The sequence below is a fragment of the Mirounga angustirostris genome, unplaced genomic scaffold, assembly GCF_029215605.1.
Source record: "Mirounga angustirostris isolate CCGP_5_RB_7025 unplaced genomic scaffold, mMirAng1.0.hap1 SCAF_8, whole genome shotgun sequence".
NCBI classification, from domain to species: Eukaryota; Metazoa; Chordata; class Mammalia; order Carnivora; family Phocidae; genus Mirounga; species Mirounga angustirostris.
Window position 1 is genome coordinate 95,290,507 of NW_026991716.1, and position 16,049 is coordinate 95,306,555.

A 16,049-nucleotide genomic window follows, 5' to 3' on the forward strand; every position below is an offset into this window, starting at 1 on the left:
TGATTCTAAGGCCAATTTTCTTATTCTTATCAAGTTTTCTCCTGTTTTAACACACAGCTAACTGCACACATTCAATAAAACTTCTTCTTTCACAAAAAGCATTAGAGCTAAAAGCTTCTGGGTAAAAAGCAAGCAGAGAAATCATCTGCTAAATGCAGACCAGAGAATCACATGTTCAAACATGTACAGGCATACCAAATTAATTTTTGACAAAGACTTAAACCATAGCAGCAACGAAACAAGACTGTCCAGTGATCTTAAGAGGTTTTCTCAGAATACGTCAAAAATATAAGTGTCGGGATCAGTTCCCTTAGGGAGAGGGGCGGTCTACTAATGAGGTAATTTGCCTCCATTCTAATGGCCACAATGCATGAGGTCTGACTTAAAGACAATAGCTGTTTCCTTAGAAATGGAATATAATTTAAAATAGTACAGCTAAAGAAAAGGCAACTGTGTGTGGTTCTACTCAAGAAATAGAAGAGATACCTCATCTAAATTCACATCAACAGGAGGAAAAAATTATGAATTAGTTTTTCTTAAGTACCCAGTATGTAACACATCATGTGGAACATTCATATACTTAACACATTTTTAATTTACTCCGTCATATTACTCAGACATATTAGGTGGAGTTATATTCATCACTTTGATTAAAGCACCAGTTTGGATGAAAAACATGAAGTTAAATGAAAGAGGACTATTTTTTTAAATGGTGATTATGGCTTCTTTGCCCGAAATACTATAATTAGATGTGATTTAAGATACCAAAATCTCAGAGTATCTATAATACATTGACCAAACCTGAATCCAGTGCAGAAATGCTTCATTCTCTTAGACTTTACTGTCTCAGGTATTTCATAATTTGGAAACATACAAGCTCATTGGCTAACAATTATTGACCTGCTTTTAGGTGACTAAAATAAGTCTTCAGTACAGAAATCCTCCACCTAGACATTCTTACTATACTCTTATTTGCCTTGTTCTTTACCTTTACTTCTACTCCACTGCTTTTTCCCTCACTGGACCCATGGCATGTTAACCCTCTGCTGTCCCTCAGCTGTAATTCTCTCTACCCTTTTGGCTAGAAGATTTAGCACTCCTCTCACAAATGACAGATTACCCGACAGATCCTGTTTCCTATTTTTATATATTTTTAAAGATTTTATTTATTTATTTGTCAGAGAGAGAGAGAGCATAAGCAGGGGGAGCGGCAGGCAGAGGGAGAAGCAGGCTCCCAGCTGAGCAAGGAGCCCGATGAGGGACTCGATCCCAGGACCCTGGGGTCATGACCTGAGCCGAAGGCAGATGCTTAACCAACCGAGCCACTCAGGTTTCTCCTGTTTCCTATTTTTAACCTCTTATTGAACCCACACAGCTCAGACCATTGTAATCTCTATCCTAGTTTCCCCCCAATTTTTCCATGATCTAATCTGGTGTGGCAGATTGACTTGCTGGCTCTAATTCTTCACTCCTTCATACTACTGCCATGCTATGCTCATCATGGGCAGAGTGTCCTTTCCTGCCTCTTGATTTTTTGGCTTGACTATGTAATTTGCTTTTTGGAAGGAAGTGACAGTATGCCAGTTCTGAGACTAGGCTTTAAGTACTTCTGTCCACTCTCTTGTATCATCCTCATGATGAAAACTTATCCTGGGTAGCTTGCTGTCTCAGGAAACTAAGAGATATGAGAGGCAGAGGTACCCCAGTCGAACCTCCAGCCTTCTATGAAAAACAGAACTGCCCTTAGCCACCTCACTTTGAAGCCTCCCCACTGAGCCCAGACTCAATCAACTGAAGCACAGCTGATGTGCAGACATATAAGCAAGAATAAATAATGGTTTTAAGCTACTGAATCTTAGAGTGATTTGTTACACAGCAACAGCTAACTTATAAACCTGCCATGAACTATAAATCCAAGAATTGAATAAAAATGACGAAACATTTTTTAGTAGACAGATTTCTTTCTGTATATACCAGAATGTTGCCAAATGCACCTGCCCCAAGCGATTTTTCACTTAATTGAGTATGTTGAAAGTTAGATGAGCAAACCAGTGTTATTATGGGTCACCTCATGAAAAGTGGCAGTTTTGTAGCTTTACTAAGAGAATATTATGTCAAAAAAAGTACTCATTAAATATAATTTGTATATAAACTTTCTAGAGTAGAGAAATTTGAATAATTTCTTTCTGTGAATTTTCTCAATATTGTTTTCAAGGAAACATTTTCTACTCTATCAAGACTTCAAAAAAATTTAAGGATGAAATTAAACACATAGACTTTTGTAACTAAATTTTTTAGTAAGGCACTTTATTATATATTGATATGTTTTCAATTTAAACTAATTTTTTATAATAAAAAATAGCAATACTCACAGAAAGAGTTCAAAGAAATAGATAAAATGAAAAGTAAAAGTTTTCTAGCTCTCGAAATTTTGGCCACTAATTTCCAGAGATAATCACAGTTAGCAATTTTTTGTGTATCCTTCCAGAAATTCTCTACACATGTACAAGTGTTCTCTATTAGAGATATCATAAGCACACACATATATATTTAAGTTCATCATCAAACAGCGAGGAACTATTTTGTATGATAAACTAAATAACATCAAAATATTGAAATTTGTCATTTTGGGGTAATTCATGTTACTAAATAAGAAACACTTAATACATAAGTGTACTAAATTGGAAAGTAATAAACAGCATTCATTGAATCAATGTCTATAATTCTTACTTTCATTTCTTCAAGTGGTACTTCTTCAAATTTTTATTTAAATTCAAATTAGTTAACACACAGTGTAATATTCTGCTTATTTCTGAATCCCAAGTGCTGAGCAATGAGATGAGTGCTGACAGAGAAATCTACAAAATGCTGCTCCAGTGAGAGAAAACTAGAAAATTAGGTAGGATCTGGAATTCCCAGAATACATAGTACAGTATCCAACATGGCAACGGGGCAGGCTATGTTTCAATGTCTTATTTGTATATATAAACAAATATTTATAAAGCACTTTAAGGGGCACCTGGGTGGCTCAATCAGTTAAGCATCTGCCTTCAGCTCAGGTCATGATCTCAGGGTCCTGGGATCGAGCCCCATGTCAGGCCACCTGCTCAGTGGGGAGTCTGCTTCTCCCTCTGCCTCTCCCTCTGTCCGTCCTCCAGCTCATGCTCTCTCTCTTGCTCACTCTCTCTCTCTCAAATAAATAAATAAATATTTTTTTAAAAAGCACTTTAATATGTTTAAGGCACTATACTAGACACCAGAGACAAATAGATAAATTAAATATAACCCTTGATCTGAAGCTCACCAGTCGTAATGAAGAGAGATTTCTGAACAAATAACTATAGTAAAATAATGAAATAACCAAAACAAAACTATCACTTACAGCAAAAAAAAAAAATGTATTTAGTCTGTAAGAAAATCATTTTCTGCTCTTATTTAACTGGAAAGAGAATTCACCATAGAAAATTCTCCTTTAGGGGCGCCTGGGTGGCTCAGTCGGTTAAGCATCTGCCTTCGGCTCAAGTTATGGTCCCAGGGTCCTGGGATCGAGCCCCGCATTGGGCTCTCTGTGCAGCAGAGAACCTGCTTCTCCCTCTCCTTCTGCCTGCTGCTCTGCCTACTTGTGCTCTCTCTCTGTCAAATAAATAAATAAAATCTTAAAAAAAAAAAAAAAAGAAAATTCTCTTTATAGGGACGTTCTACTTAATGTTTATTCCATGAAGCAAGAAATGTAGATCATAAGGCTTCTATCTCATGATCTAAGACAATTGTTCCATTCCCTGCCACCACATCTGCATTCCACCCAGCAGGAAAAGTACAAGGAGAATGAAGGTCACATCCTTTCTTCCTAGGGCATGGCTTAGAAGTTGAACACATCACATTCACTCATATCTCATTGCTCAAAGCTAATCATATGGCCACTTGCAGCTTCAAGGAAGGCTAGGGTATACAGTCTTCAGCAAGGTGCCAGGTGCCCTGCAAAACTCACAAGCTCTGTTACCAAAGGAAAAAGGAAATATATCCCCAAGAGAAGTGAAAACATATGTCCACACAATGAATGTTCACTGCAACATTATTCACAATAGCCCAAAAGTGGAAGCAACCCAAATGTCCATCAACTGATGAGTGAATAAATAAAATGTGGTATATCCATATAATAGAATATTATTCAGCCATAAAAAGGAATGAAGTAATGATACATGTTACATCATGGATGAATCTTTATGCTAAGTGAAAAAAGCCAGTCACAAAAGGCCACCTGTTGCATGCTTCCATTTATATGAAATGTCCAGAATAGGCAAATCTATGGACAGAGAGTAGATTAGTGGTTGCCTAGGATGAGGGGTGAAAAGCAGGAAAGGTATTGGAGAGAAAATGGGAATGACCGTTACTGGGTATATGGCTTCCTCTTTGGGGTGATGAAAATGTTCTAAATTTGACTGTAGCAACCAGAAACCGTTGAACTGTATGTCTTAAATGAGTGAATTGTATGGTATGTGAATTATGACTAAACAAAACTGTTTAAAAAAAATAAAAGCAGATATAGGGAAGGTTTCTAACTGTGACCACCGAAGGCATAAAGGTAGGAAGAAGTAAGACAACTGTGTCCCCAGGAATTTCAGTAACCCATTCTTCAATGCTGCAGGACCCAGAGAATCTGGCCAAATGGCCAAATCTCATCTATTATGAGATCTAATAGATAATTAGGTTATCTATTATCTGATTATTGAGGTGATTATGATTAGATCTGTAAACTGGCAACAACTAGAGGGGGAGAAATAGGTTTTTCAAAGCACAAATGACACTGAATAGTGGGTAAAAATATGTTATAATTGTTAGTTTTTGTTAAATAACATTGTGTGAAATGCCAAGATTTCATCTAAAACATATATTCTCAACAGGGAAGATATCACCCCTAAGGGGGCAAAAATCATTCTTGGTAGCCAAGAAAACTTCCTCTTTTTACATAGAAAGCACAGATACATACATTACATAAACAGACAGTTTATCTATGGCTTTAAAATTTCACAGGGTGGGGTGGTGATTAGGAAGAAAATTATCTAAAAAGGATCTTTGGGTCCATGATTTTCTGATTCCTCATTCATATATACTACGAGCTCCGGCTATGTGAATTAAACTATTACAAGTTGAAAATGTTTGGCTCTGGAGCTTGTTCATTCCTCTTGAAATGCTCATGGCACCCAGAAGTCCCAGCTTTTCTGCTTAAGATACTGGTTGTTGCCTAACCATGTGTCATCTATCAAACGTTCTTCTGTCTCATGCTGAGAATTTATGCCTTGAAACCAAATGGTGCCAGCTACCGGAGAACTAAAAAAGAGATGAAAAAGATTTACCTATGCATAATCCCAAGTTCCCTCTTCCACTCTCGCACCTACCCCTGAAATAACAAACTTTGAAAGGCAGGATAAAATAGGTGATTTTTCCCCACTCACTTTAGCTACCACCCTCCTCCCCCGCAGTCCTCACCCTTCACCTCCTCCCCCTCCACCTCACACAGAAGAAGACTTACAGGGCGGGCCCCAGCTGAAGAGGTCAGGCAGATGACAGGATCATCTAAACCCACAGCCCCTCCTTTCTCTTCTCTTCCCCCTCCCTGTAATATAACCTTCCTGTACAGCACCTTCCCCTATCTTAATTGGTCTATTCTACCCCCATTTCAAAGTTGAAAAGGATCTGATTTTAATTTTCAACTGAACTTCACACAGAGTGCACTCTCCTGGAAAAAATGCTTTTACATTAACTGCAGAATAAAAAGCTTTGACTCCAAGGAAAGACATTCCAAACTCTGAGATAAGGTGGAGGTGATTCCTGCTTTAGTTCTTGGGATGGAGGAAAGACAGGCAGCCTTTGTCTTCTGGTCCTCTGTCCTCAGATCTCTCCTCCTCTCTAGGAAGATTACCCCGAGCCGCGGCTTTATCCGTCATCCTCAGTCTGCCTGGGAATGACTGGGCACAGCAGTGACCTGGTCTTGCTACTGCCAAGAGTCCTGGGGCTGAGAGCACATACTGGCCTGGTGTAGGGGCCCCATGACCCACCTGCCACCTGCCCTCCCTGCCATCTTGCAACTACCCCAATACTCCCGAACACTGAGAATCTGGGGCCCACATCCCCCGTTCTTGTGCCTCATTTCAGGACCACCGCTTCTGGCCTGGGTCTCTTTCTTCCCTCAGCATCAACTGGAATGTTGTCAGCTGACTATTTTCCTGCCTCCAGGCAAGGAATTCACCTGAGAAGGGGGTAGGCTTCTCCTGGCTCTCAGTTCTGAGTCACAGGGCAACCTCCTTGTACATCTACAATCCAAAGCATCCTTTTTTTACCCATCTGAAATATTTTTTTTAGTTTCCAGTTTTCAATTAAGCATTTTTTTGGTTTTGAATCAAATGTTGGCCCTTATAATCTAGTCACGTCTGTTCCCAGCAGAATTCAACTGTTCTTATCTAAGCTCTTTATAAAGTTGTGTTTGAATAGTGAACATTTCAATGAAAGTAAGAAACTACCTTTTCACATGAAGTAATCTGAAATCTTAGAGCAGAACTATCTTATCTAATGGCTCTGAAGTTTAAGGAAAGCAAAAAGGAATTTAAAGATTCCCGCCCCCCCCCCCCCCAATAGCTTTCCCAGTTTCATTTTACTCAGGGATATGCTTTAAATGAAATTATTCCAGGGAGTAAAATCATAAGTAAAATACAAAGGCAGTTCAGAGCAAGAAAACAGGACCAAGCTGAGATCTCCAATTTGCATGTGGTACTATGCAATTACTTTTATGACCTACTTTCATACATTTTTAATATGATAGAAAATAAAGGCTACTGTCAAAACTTCCCATTCTTTCTATAAGCTTGAAGCATAGCTGGTGGGCTCCCCTCTGTTCTAATCAAGTGGCTGAGCAACTAATTTCCTAAGCCTCAGCCTCCTGGTTTAAATCACAGCATAACCAGCGTCTCTCCCTAGTCTCCTTACCTCAAGCAATCATTTATGTAGCAAGCATATATTGAGTGCCTACTGTGTGTACCATGCTCCCCTGTTGATACTGACTCTTCAGTGAACCTACAGAAGAACGGTTCCATTATCCTGAAACTCTTATTTGAACTCTTTCGTTTTTACAAAAAGTTCACAATGACTGTAACTAAGAATTCTTGTTTGGTAAAGTTTGACAACGATGGTGATCCTCTGGGCACATACCCAAATATCTGCCTACCCCCCCCTTTATCATCTAGGATTCATGAGTTGTTACTCATGTATGTGAATATAAATCACAGAAGTGCTGAAACCTATCAGTGAGAAACAAGCACAAGACACCTGTTAGGGTCCCCAGTACTTTTGTAATGGACTTCAAGGGTCTTGCCTAAGAACCTCATCACACAGCTTCCACAAAGAGTCTGTGGAATAGGGTATTCCCAATAAAAATAACTCTTCTCTGCCTTTTTTAGAGACACATATTTGTAAGTTCAGGTCTGGATGTGAGTACTACTGTAATTGGTGAAATAGTCTCATTACTTTATATTTGCCCTTTTATAGAAGGCTCTCTAAATCCATTTGTATATTTAGGTCATTTTCAGCCTGAATAACTGAATATTAATATTTCCCACAGTTTTGACAAAATCACACTGTTTTCACAAGAATTCCCTTTTCTTTCTTTTTAATGTAAAGTACACACAGATTTACCATTGGCCCAAAACATAAAAATCCAACAGTGGCCATTTATCTTGGGTCACTCATCGTAAGTGTGTATAGCATTTCTGATATGCTTGCTGTTCTTCTTTCTCTTAATTCTTAATCTCTCTCTCTTTGTAACAAGGATGCCATAATTCCAGCTGGAAGTCATTGGCTTCACCAAGAGGCTCATCATCATGCTGAAAATTGAAGTTGCCAACTTGCCACTAGCCCAATGGGAGAGAAAATGGCCCCGGCCACTTCCAGTGATCTGCAAGTGCAGTGCCTGGTTACATGTCAGCCAGAGGGGTCTGAAACGATGGCAGGAGGCAAAGTATAGCACCTGTTATACACCGCGACCGTTCATAACTTTGTGTTGCTGAAAAAGCCTTGGCCACTTGCAGGAGTGTTTTGTGTTCTGCTACAAAATGCACTTACCCTAAAGAGTAGAGGCGGCATTGCTTGCTGCGGATCTGATGAGCTAAGCCAAACCTGTCATCAAGACAGACTGACCAAGGCTTCTTTGCAGGGCTGGAGTCAGTAGTGAGGCTGTCTGTGCTCATGTGATTGCATGCAATCTGTAAGGATTAGAAATCAATATGAATAATTTAAAGCGTTGGATGATAAATGGCAGGTAGGGAGTAACTGCTTTCCCAGTCCCTGAAAGCCGTAACAGGAGAGTTACATCCTTCTCCACTGCTAACTAACTACTCCTTTCCCCAGGGAAACACAAGACTGCTGTCAAATGTTCAGAGGAACTCCAAATACTGGATTTAGAAGGACACTTGTGGAGACTGTAGGTAGGTTTGAAGGGAAGTTAAGCGCTACTATAGGTATATAGCACAGAGTATGCAAGGGAGAACAAGTCAGGAGCAAAGGTGGCAGAGAGGAGGGATCCAGAAAGGCTTTGCAGAAGTGTGTTAGCCTTGGAGGATGAACAGAAGTTGACCAGGAAGCTGAGATCAAGAGAGGCATTCCAGACATGGAGAACAGTGCTGGCAAAACACCAGGTCTATAGCTCACAGTGTTCCTACAGGAAGTTGTGAGATATGATTGTGGGCACGGGTCTCAGAAGGATACAGATTATCAATTCCTTATCTCAGGCAGATAAGCTGGGACCACCGTGGTCCAGAAAGGGAGCATGCATTATCCCAGGTAAACAGCTGATCAAGGGTCAAGTGAAATTAATTCGTCATTCCTGCTCCCCAAACCATATTCTTTGTGAAACAGTGTACTAATGAGCTTCCTCCTAGGGGAGAAGAGCAAGAGCCCCACGCAGGAAGGAAGCTCTTCCTGAGCTAACCAAAGCGCTTCTTTTAACTCATCCATCAAAATTAGATAAGGAAACCAAAGGAACATGTATCTAAATCAAGCAGAAGCAAGTCTCTGATTTCAAACGCACATTAAGCAAAGACCCTGTATAAGGAATTCTGACTTGTGTTTAAGGCTAGCACAGTGTGCATGACTGGGGCTGCTGGAACCAAAGAGAGCAGGTTCTGTGACCAAGGTATTCTTCCGTGGCCAGTATTACATTACTGAGCATCAGTTTTCCCCCTAACCCCTCAAAACGCCCATCATCATCATGATGCTCCACGAATCCTGCAGCAGCTCTGGCTGTCACATCATGAACAACAGAGCACTCCATGTGCAAAGGATGTTCTCAGGTTCATTACTCTGATTCACTGGAAAACATAACAGCAAATTATTTTCTTCTTATGATGATACTCTAAATTTGCCCAATTCTTTTATTCAATGGAGCTTCCAAAATTCTAATCTGAAAAGCTTATATATATGTAGCTTATTCAATGGATACGGCATCTCCCTTACTCTTGCCGTAATCTAGGGCTGCTGGCCTGGAAAAATCATCCAGCACTATTTATCAGAGATAAAGGAGAGAGTCCATTGCTAGGATTTGCACAATTTAGAGGGAAGCTTAAAATACGAAACCCTATATATGTATTCTTCCCCTCAACTGATGTCTTATCACTGTTTAAAGGGAAAAATAGAAAATGGAATCGAATCTTCTCTCAAGCAACTATTACAGAATACATTTATTAAGTGGGTGCATCAACATGTTAATTTGTATAATTCATTTCTTACTATTCTCCCACAGATATGTGGAAATTATGCCTCTGTTTGCCTACTTCCTAGGCCCCACTCACCCACCAAGGGAGGAAAAACTGCTAATCTAATCAATCAATGTTCAATGTGTTCACTGGGCCCGTCTTACTAGTGGGCGGGTTACTGTGCCTTAAACATCGGCACCTTCATTGTTGCTCTGCCCCACGCTCTGCCCCCCTGCAGGTGGTCAGTTAGGCAGTTCTGTAGGCCCCTAAAGCATAGCTGGACCTCCTAAGCCTGTCCCATTTGCTCTAGGGCAGCTTCCTAGAGTATTTTTATTACAGTTGTATGATGATTCCCATTTCTTTGTGTGTACTCTTCCCTAAGAACCTCTCTAATCACAGAACCGGATATGGACATTCACAGGTTCTTGTTCCTAACTCTCTCCTAACACCACTGAAACTTAAGTTTCGCCTCTCCCGCCATGTTTCTCAAGGTGTGGTCCACCTACATTCTGGTGGATCCAGGAGGTACTTGAAAATACAGATTCCCAGGGCACCTGGGTGGCTCAGTCGGTTAAGCGTCTGCCTTTGGCTCAGGTCATGATCCCAGGGTCCTGGGATCAAGCCCCGCATCGGGCTCCCTGCTCCACGGGGAGGCTGCTTCTCCCTCTCCCACTCCCCCTACTTGTGTTCCCTCTCTCGCTGTGTCTCTCTATGTCAAATAAATAAGTGAAATCTTAAAAAAAAAAAAAAAGAAAATACAGATTCCTGAGGCCCACTCCGGATCTGTAAAGTCAGAATCTTTGAGGTGGATGCCTGGGAACATGCATTTTAATACACTCCTCCAGGTGATTCTTCTGCAGGTGGTCCTGTGAGTTTACAGACACCCTTTTGTAAAGCCCCACAAAAGATGAAACGATCCAGCCTGGCCTCACCTGTGCCTTAGCAAATTCAGGGAGGAGGCTGCACTTGGGCCCGAGCTTTAAAATGAAAACAGCAACCCCTCCAAACCCACCCCTAGCAAAAAGCCAGCCACGCAGGCAATGACACTTAGGGAGAGGCCTCCAAGAATCAGAAATAATAAGGGTCAAGGTTCAGGGCACTGAGGTTCAGCTGCCCTTCCTTTCAATGTTGGGGAGGAGAGTTTTAGTCTATTAAAGGTGACACTTCAAGCATTTCTTCTTCTGCAGATTTCATCTTGCACAGATATATCCCTGTTGAAAAGACATTCTTTTCCATTCACTCTCTCTGCTAATGTTGCCCTTTCCTCTCCTTGCTCAAAAATATAACACAGGAGTTTTTCCATTTTAACCATTTATTACCCATCTCACTGGTAGACATTAGCTTTTGAAAACAACTAGGAGTACTCGGTAAAATTCAGCTCCTAAAAATTAATTAAATATTGATTTTTCAAACTTTCTCATTAAGATTTATGGCCAGGGCTTCAAGAAACTCTTGCAAGCAAAATAATTGAGGGCAGTAACTCCTAGCTAAGCCCCAATTTCAGTAATTATGTTCTCTCTCTCTAATTCCCCTTGTAATTTTAGCAAATTAGGCCTGGACAAAGGAGAAGAGACTCCAGGAAAAAATATTTTCTGAAATGCATTTTAGTTATTTAACTTAAAGAGATTCATTTATTTTTTTAAATTTTATTTATTTATTTATTTGCTTATTATTTTTTAATCTCTACATCCAATGTGGGGCTCGAACTCACAACCCCAAGATCAAGAGTCACATGTTCCACCGACTGAGCCAACCAGGCACCCCATAAAGGGATTAGTTTATTCTCATTTCATTTGGTATCCCAAAAGAGGGAACAGAATTTCTGGCAACCCATAAGTAGAATCTGACAAAGGGAACCCTTAAAATTTGGGGACTTCTGGCAGAATCACTTCAATGATCAATTGTATGTTTATGTAATACCGTTATTTTGAAAGGCAAAATTTAAGGAAAGAATTGTATTTTTGTTGCTTTTATCCTGGGTGTGTGTGTGTGTGTGTGTGTGTGTGTGTGTGTGTGTGTAGCAGTAAATATAATAGATACAATTGTTATAAAGTTGTAAAGTCTGGGGCGCCTGGGTGGCTCAGTTGGTTAAGCGACTGCCTTCGGCTCAGGTCATGATCCTGGAGTCCCGGGATCGAGTCCCGTATTGGGCTCCCTGCTCGGCAGGGAGTCTGCTTCTCCCTCTGACCCTCCTCCTTCTCATGCTCTCTGTCTCTCATTCTCTCTCTCTCAAATAAATAAATAAAATCTTTAAAAAAAAAAAATCCTTTAAAAAAAAAATAAAGTTGTAAAGTCTGCATCTCCAGGGCTTGGATTTTTATGTTATTCTTTTTTTTTTAATTTTATTTATTTATTTGACAGAGAGAATGAGACAGAGAGAGAGCATGAGAGGGGGGGAGGATCAGAGGGAGAAGCAGACTCCCTGCTGAGCAGGGAGTCCGATGCGGGACTCAATCCCGGGACTCCAGGATCATGACCTGAGCCGAAGGCAGACGCTTAACCATCTGAGCCACCCAGGCGCCCTATTTGGTTTTTTTTTTTTTTTTAAGATTTTATTTATTTATTTGAGAGAGAGAAAGAGCACAAGAGGGGGGAGCGAGAGAGGGAGAAGCAGACTCCCTGCTGAGCAGGGAGTCCGATGCAGGACTCGATCCCGGGACTCCAGGATCATGACCTGAGCCGAAGGCAGTCGCTTAACCAACTGAGCCACCCAGGTGCCCGATTTTTATGTTATTCTTACAAATAGATAGATGGGTAGATGATTGGATGGATGGATGGATGGATGGATGGATGGATGGATGGATGGATGGATGGATGGATGGATGGAGAGACAGATAATGTTTTAAAATCTATTTTTTCTTTTTTAAAACAGAAACTGTTGCTTAATTTTGTGCTGCAAGGCCTGCTTCCTAGAGGCATATGGTTTGGGGGCGGCCATAAAAAGCTGGATCTGGAGCCTTCCCTTAGAACAGAGCACTGTGTTTATGATTTAACCATTTCTTGTTAGCAGCAGACAGCGTATCATCGACTCTGGAACTCAGAGATGTAATTCTGGTCTTTGACATTAGAAAACAATACCTAATTAAACTGAGCTTGATGTTGTGCACACTCTACCAAACATCCCATCCTCTGGGGTTTCCTTAAAACTTCAGGACCTCAGTGTCTCATGTCATCAGGGCCACCACAATGCACAAGTCCAGGGGTGCCCCCCCATTGAGGTCTAATGCCGCACTGTCCCCTGCCCCGTGCTTCTGTTTCCAAGCTCCCCTGGTCTGGGGAAACTCCCCCACCCATCCGTTCCCCCCGCCCCTGTTAGGGAGCGCACAACTCTTGCATCCCAGCTGTCTGCCAGTATGTGTTGGTATTGGATTCAGCTTGTCCGCCCTAGTCAGTGCCGGCCACCGAACAGGTGTTTAACAAATGCCTGCTGACTTGAGGAATGAATACATCGGTGATGCACACATCAAATGCTGGGCCTTGCTGTGCAAGCTTGAACACAGATTTGAGGGAGATCTTTTTTTTTTTTTTTTAATTTTAAATAGCAGCATAAGAGGATGGGGGTGGAATTTGCTTTAGTACCTTCAGAGGGTTTTTTCCTCCCTGGCCCATTATGACTCACTACTGCTAACTGTGGAAATTTTAGGGAATAGTGACTCTAATATACTTCCAATTTTGTAGGCTTTCATTGTCAAGATGAGTTCTAAATGAAGGCTAAGCCCCCAAAACAGCCAAAAAAACAAAACAACAACAACAAAAACCCCAAAAACCTCTGCATTGCATAGAGAGGGGGAGGGAACACTGTTTAGCAAAAGATTCTGATTAAGAATCAGTTAGTGTCATCTCTGATGAGCTCCCACCCGCTGGCTTCCCAGTGACTTAGAAGTACAGAAAACATAGGACCTCTCCTGGGCAAAACGACCCCTGATTACAAAACCACCGTGAGATCTAGAACTTTATCTCAGTTTTTCTGGAGGATGAAAATCCTTCTAGTGAGCTTCAACAACCAGATCTTTATTGTCACACTCATCCAGCTGAATAATATGTCCATTTATCTACCTTCCCAACTAGTTTCTTAGCTGCTTGAAGGCAGAGACTGTATTCCCAGGGCCTGGCACAGCTCCTGGCACGAAGTAGGTGCTCAAAAATACTTAGTAACGATCCTATACTACTCTCGGCAGAGTATAAGCTTACAGAACTGGGAGAAACCTAAGAAATAATTTAATAACTCTCTTCCTTTTCAAGATCAGAGCAGTAAGAGCTAGAGAAGCAAAATAAATTGCCCAGGGTCATATCAGGCTACATTGTAGGATGCTTTTCTTTTCTCCTCAAAATTTTTCTCCTCTCAACGTATAACTCATGGGAAAAATCCAAGAGGGGCTTGAAATATCCCTTTCATGCCTCATGAGCTTCTTCTAAGTAAATATGCCTTTTATAAGTTACAGAACATTAACCTGAAATACATATAAAATGGAATTTGGAGACTTTTACTTGGTCAATTTATTTTGGGGGGTGGAGCCCACAGTTCTCAAATTCATAAAGCTAACACCTCGCATTTTTCTCTGGTGTCTTCAGGGCTTCTTAAAAGTCGCAGTCAAGAGGTCCTTCATGTAAAAACCAAACCATAAAATTAAAATTTCAGCATTTTAATTAAGTCTATCAAAGTCCACCAAATTAATTTGCAGCAGCAAAATAAGATGCAATTATGTAAAGCACAGGGATCGATTTATCATCCTACATAACTCATGATTAACTCAACAAGCTTTTATTTCCATGTCTAGGTGACAGATACTAAGATCCAATTGTCTGACTGCATCATATGAAAAATGGGACTTTCTTTTACCCCTAAACTAGCCTTCCAAAGATCTAGAAACATATTCTCTCCACAGATGAAAAATGGGCTCTGCTGCCAGGAAGGTGTTGGAGGAAAAGTGGGATGCCCAGAACCAGTGGGCTGAAGGGACATCAAAAGAGCCTGGGACCTCCAGTGCCACACCAGGTACGTAGGACCTCCCAGTGGGCCTACGTACCTTCTAGGCAGTGTGAGTTCCTAATTTCCTAACACCTCTCAGTTCAGGGCAAAGTTTCCCTTGGGCTTTGATCTTCTCTAATGTCTCTCTGTCCCCAGGATCAGGCTACTTGAGGATGGAATCTCCTGATTGGCATGTCAAGAGCCATAGATTCTGCTTAGTGGACGGTCCCTTTCCTTGCTGGGGGCACAGACTCAGCCTAGGCGGGAGCTGTCACAGTGTGTTAAGTGACTAATAAACGCCGATGCTCCATCATGATTTTCAGTGCAATAAGAACTGAGTGCCTTTGGATTCGGTAGCTTCTCAGACTGCCTGCAACATCTCCTCGGCTCTCTGGCCTAGCGGGTCTCGGTCTGCCAAGCATCTGTGGGGGAAGAGTGAAAAGGCAGATTCCTCCAAATACAAAATGGAACTTGAACCTCCAGATGATGGTTTTGTTTTGTGACACACTTGACTGCCTACTCACGGGCATGAATCTGTAGCTTCAAAGGGCTTTCCAAAGCAATTTGCTAAAGTGGGTCTTTAAAACACATCGGGATGAATCATTAAAACATTTCAAGATGACAATACCCCTGGAAGGCAGAAGATGCTGAAGCAAATGGGAGGCATCTTATCTGCCTCTAAGTAAGTGGATAAATTTAAGCAGCAAGGCCTCAGAAACTCTGTCCTTACCAAGTCCCTACCAGGAGTCCCTGAGAACCTCCCCACCCCCTCACTGACCAAACCCTTTTTTAAAGGGGGCTGCTCAGCATCTTTCGCAGGGTTTCCAAACCCACTTGCGCCTGGAATACAACCTGGGGGGTGCTGATGTATCTCAGGAACCTCAAGACTTCTTCATCCAGGGACTGAGCAGGACCTGCCCATGGCTGGAGATCTATATGCCACCGGGGACCCTGCAAAAGACAGAAAACAGGTCCATGTGTAAAGGGTGGAGGCGCTCGCGGTGGGGGTGACAGGGACACAGACTATCAGTGGGGCTGCACCTCTGCTTTAGCTGCTTGCAGAACCAACATGTCTGAGCACAGCAGTGGGGGGCCTGTCTGGGGCTGCTGTCATTAAGGTCACCACAGCGACAGGGAAGCAAACAGGGCCTGAGAAATTCCAGCTACTGGCTTAATAAGCAAAAGACTGCAAAGGCCTGCAGACATCTGACTTCTGATCCAGAGCAAACTCCACTTGACCCCATCAGGCTCTCCCGACTGTGGCTTTGTATGACACAGCGCCATTCCCCATTCGAAGGAAAACTCCCCTATCTACTACAGTTTCCAAAGCTTCTAGAGCT

At 41.6% G+C, this 16,049-nt stretch overlaps 1 protein-coding gene across 2 annotated transcripts in view; it reads right to left on the minus strand.

Moving 5' to 3' along the window:
• The window catches only part of METTL24 (methyltransferase like 24), a 156,255-nt gene that overhangs the window by 106,337 nt on the left and 33,869 nt on the right, over positions 1-16,049 (minus strand). For both annotated transcript variants that reach the window (XM_064597992.1, XM_045865306.3), the window contains exons 2-3: positions 15,562-15,660; positions 8,113-8,252 (exon numbers count right to left, since the gene is read on the minus strand). In XM_064597992.1, the coding sequence (XP_064454062.1) occupies positions 8,113-8,252; positions 15,562-15,660 (239 nt within the window). The remainder of the gene's footprint in view (positions 1-8,112; positions 8,253-15,561; positions 15,661-16,049) is intronic.